The sequence below is a fragment of the Plectropomus leopardus genome, unplaced genomic scaffold, assembly GCF_008729295.1.
Source record: "Plectropomus leopardus isolate mb unplaced genomic scaffold, YSFRI_Pleo_2.0 unplaced_scaffold21331, whole genome shotgun sequence".
NCBI lineage: Eukaryota > Metazoa > Chordata > Actinopteri > Perciformes > Serranidae > Plectropomus > Plectropomus leopardus.
Genome location: NW_024623085.1, coordinates 1 through 4,635, shown reverse-complemented (window position 1 = coordinate 4,635; position 4,635 = coordinate 1). Strand labels below are relative to the sequence as shown.

At 41.3% G+C, this 4,635-nt stretch overlaps 1 protein-coding gene across 1 annotated transcript; it reads left to right on the top strand.

Moving 5' to 3' along the window:
* Positions 1-79: 79 nt before the first annotated feature.
* Positions 80-4,072, top strand: LOC121965722 (short-chain specific acyl-CoA dehydrogenase, mitochondrial-like; the record flags this gene model as incomplete). The annotated part of the gene is made up of 7 exons (XM_042515848.1): positions 80-240; positions 1,107-1,256; positions 1,336-1,447; positions 1,533-1,684; positions 1,796-1,966; positions 3,140-3,277; positions 3,977-4,072. Coding segments are annotated over 7 exons (980 nt in total), but the record flags the coding sequence as incomplete, so codon positions are not given.
* Between the last annotated feature and the right edge of the window lie 563 nt (positions 4,073-4,635).

Sequence of the window (4,635 nt, the reverse complement as noted above, 5' to 3'; positions counted from 1 at the left end):
TGGGGTGGAGAGTGGGCCTGAGTGAATATCAATAACTGTGATCGGTATCGTTGACCTCGTGTTATTTTCTGTCCCTCAGCGCTCAGTTCGTGTCTCGCCGGCTGTCGGAGTTTGTCTCAGCTGGCAGAGCTACCAGAGACTCATCAGCTCCTCAGACAGACCTGCAGAGACTTCGCCGACAGAGAACTGGCGCCCATCGCTGCCAAACTGGACAAAGACCAGTCCTACCCCGCCAAGCAGGTACACACACACACACACACACACACACACACACACACACACACAAAGAGCTGCCGTATGATTGTTTAATGTGACTCATGAGCTGAAATTTGATCCCGTTTTTATTGTTGTAATCTCGTGTTTAGCGAGCATTGATAAGAACCGAGGAGATTTCTTATGAGGAAAAACAGTTTAGAAATCTACAAAAGAGTGGATCTTCAGCCGTCGCCTCAAAGGCTTGAAGTCCTGAAAATGTGATCAGGAGATTTAGAAAATTATTGTTTTAAAAGACAGGGAAGATTGTTGAAGGAAAAAGAAAGATATATAATTATTGTAATTACATATTTGAAATTATGTTGTGGATATAGTGTCTTTTTTGACCATTTTTCCAGGTCATTTCCTTGCTTGTTTTTTTTTAACTTATTTTCTGGTCATTTTCATGCACTTTTTTAACATTTTTTTTGCAAAGTTTTGAGCTTTTAATTGCCTGTTTTGAAAGAAATCAAACCGATTTGCTCAGGTTTTAAAGGGTTAATATTACGTTTTTTGATCAAATAAAAATCGATTCTTGGGGTCCGTGTATGTCTGTAATATTACCACATAAAATATTGCAATACTTAGTTTTTTTTATAAAGATTAAAATAATTAATACAAGATGCACCATATTATCAAAACATCCCAAACCATCAACACGCCACCAACAGATGCCACGAAACGAGTACAAAAACAGACAAAAACCAAAAAAAGACAGAAGACATCATCGCTCCAGACCAAAACAAACAGCATCAAAGTCTTCATGATATGATCAGTCTTGTAATCATCACCTTAATTTATTCCTTTTTAAAAAATGTTATCGTTCCGTACTTTTTTCGTCTGTGCTCCTGCAGATTGAGGAGCTGGGGGCGATGGGGGTGATGGCCATCGAGGTCCCGGAGGAGCTGGGAGGGACGGGGATGGACTATCTGGCGTACAGTCTGGCTCTGGAGGAGATCAGCAGAGGCTGCGCCAGCACCGGCGTGGTGGTGTCTGTGAATAATGTGAGCGAAAATGAAATAGATAAAATGTAACAGGTGTGACGTGTCGGTGCAGGCGTTTATTCTCCTCTTCTGCTCTCAGTCTCTCTACATCGGGCCGATTCTGAAGAACGGCACAGAGGAGCAGAAGAAGCAGTGGATCACGCCGTTCACCACCGGAGAGAAGGTGGGCTGCTTCGCCCTCAGCGAGCCGGGTAAATATGACACCTCACACGTACGTGGCTTTAGAACGTCTTTTCCAAACCCGGTTTAAATCCACGACGTAATTTTAACCTCCAGGTAACGGCAGCGATGCGGGTGCGGCGTCCACGGTGGCCCGTCAGGAGGGAGACGAGTGGGTGCTGAACGGGACCAAAGCGTGGATCACCAACAGCTGGGACGCCTCGGCCACCATCGTGTTCGCCACCACGGACAAGAAACTCAAACACAAGGCATGACGCGGCGCTTTTTACTCAGAGATAAAGAGTCGATTGTTCTATTGAGCAATACCTCGGCGATCCTCCCTCACCTTTGTGCTTTTCATTTCCTCTAAACGCCTGCAGGGCATCAGCGCCTTCCTGATCCCGATGCCACACCCGGGGCTGTCTCTGGGCAAGAAAGAGGACAAGCTGGGCATCAAAGCCTCGTCCACCGCCAACATCATCCTGGAGGACTGCAGGATACCGCTGGGCAACATGCTGGGCCCCCGAGGAGCCGGATTCAAGATCGCCATGGTACTTTAAAGCACTTCATTCACTGGCACACACAGGGTGGTTTTACATTTCAAACTAAGAGCCGAATAAAAAAAAAAAAAAGACTTTATGGATGTCCAAAATAAAGTAACCTGAGGGAGTAGCGCTCAAAATATTTTTTCTTTTTTTTTTGAGTACATTTTTTTTTTACCTGCACCAATTTTTGCTGCACCCATGCCAGCGATATCTGTGGCCAAAACCATTATGTTTTCAGGTTCCCCATCTGTACGTTGGTATGTTCGTACGTCTCGTTCTTGTGAACGTGATACCTCAAGAACAAACAAATTTGCCATTTGACTTGGTGATTAGAGTTTTCCTTCTTTTTACATACCTCTTATTTTCTATTTCACTTTAATTCTCTACGCTTAATATCAGAGCAACAATAAAATAGTGATCAATAACTATTTCTGATTCCTGATAGATATAATATGTAATAAATTATTCCAGTATTTTGAGTCATTTTTCGAAGCTCTAAGTAGTGGTTCTGTAACGGTAGGAGTACTAAACGCTCTTCAGAATCAGAGCAGAGTTTGGATTGACTGAACTGTTGGTGTTTTTCACGCAGCAACAGAATAAGTCAGAATAAATTTAGTTTTTCATTGCAGGACAAAATGCACATTTGACTTGAGACCAAGTGAAAAGTTTCAACTGCCTGAGTCTTGCAGTCAGTGCCAAAGACTTACAAGCCCTGCACAACATATTTTCTGTCTCAAGTTACGTGCACTGAAATTTCCTGAATTTCCCGAAACTTCGTGAATATACCGTACTTGTCCTCGTGACATGAAGTAGTATCTGTGTATGTGATAAGATGATGTAAATATGATGATTAAATTTTGGCTCGCAGGAAGATTAGCTGATGTGATTGGCATCGGCTAACGGGGATCCTTTCTAATAAAATAAATAATAATGATAATAATAAATAAAAAAAATAAATATCATAATAATGGTGCGAAGATGCAGTTCCATCTTTACATTTTTTCCTCTCCCACTTGCCTCTAGATGTTTAAAAAAGTTTCTATAGTTGGAAAAACCACCCTGTCCTGTTTGCAGACTTCTGATTTCTGCAGCTTGTATGTGTGGATTTGTCGGGTTACAACGGTGCATGTAAGCACGTTGCCTGTTTTCCTGTGTGGTAAATGTACACTTTATCTGCAGCAAACCCTGGACAGCGGGCGGATCGGCATCGCGGCTCAGGCTCTCGGCATCGCTCAGGCCTCTCTGGACTGCGCCGCAGACTACGCACACAAACGCACCGCTTTCGGAGCGCCCATCGGCAAGCTGCCGGCCATCCAGGTAACGTGACGCCTGCCGTCGCTCAGACACAACTCTGTAAACTGCAGACGGAAAAGGAAACAGTTTGTTACAACTTGTTTTTTTTGTGGTGTTGCTGAAAATGCAAAAAATGTGACCAGGCAGGTTGTGAACAAACAGTTTTTCAGATGATCTAAACCGCTCTATGTGGACGTCAAACTCAGAGTCCCGCTCAGAAAACTGACCAAAAATCAAGATATTGTGTTTATGAGACGGGGTGGGATCTAAAGTGGGGTCATATACTTTCTCTCTTGAGTACCCTTGGATTTAGTAAGCAGTCAGAATATAATTAAAAAGCTTTACTTGTTTCTTAGAGCCCAAGGTGATGTTATGATTTTTTTTTGTCTGAAATGAAAAGATATTGAATTTATGACAAAAAACAAAGAAAAGCAGAAAAAACCTTTCAGAATATTTCAGGACTATTTTTAGGGTTGTTTTTTCCATGAATGACTTAGATGATATGAGAAATCTTTTTTTGTTAGTTTGTTTTTACTGTTGTTATTTCTTTTATTATTTATCGATTGATTTATTTTTTCTTCTTTTTATTTTTTTTGTCATATGTACATGCAGCTCTCTTTTGTTCTGTTATTTTTTAACTCATGGGAACAATAAAAACCATGGTTGTAAAAATGAAACAGCTAATCACTGCGGCACTAACGGAGTATTTTTCTCTTTGTTCAGTTCAAACTGGCCGACATGGCTGTGGCAATAGAGAGCGCCCGTCTGCTCACCTGGAAGGCTTCACTTCTTCGAGACTCAAAGAAACCCTTCACCAAGGTAAACACTGAATTTAAAAACGTTTAAAAGAAATGGGAGTGTGATCTCAGCAGTAAATATATCAAGGATGACGGCGAGAGGTCACAGCCTCTGCCAAAAGCGTTTTTATCTGTAACTGTCTGAGAGGTCAAGATTCTCGAGTAACACTGCATCGAAATTTAGCAAAAATGTTTCACTAAAAATAACCGAAAGATCTAAGCCTCTTCATACTGAGCTTGCCATGTTAAACACTGTCCCTGAATTCATTTGGCTTCAAACTATGTGACAAACTCCTTCTCCTCACTGGGAGACGTATTTTAAAGCAGTGGATAAGTTACAAAGCTCCCTCAGTCACGCAGTGCCAACGTGAAACTTTTACTGTTTTACCCTTCGAAAGACTGACGGCACGAGTGTATCTGCCTTTAAGGTAAAGATGCTGTTTTTTTACCTTAATTTTCTCTTCATTTTATTATTGTAATTGTCTTTTTTAAAATGTGTTATCATCATCAATAATGATAATTATATGCGGTATACATGGTGTTTGTTCCCTTTATTTTCTCTTTATTTTATTAGGGGTAATTATT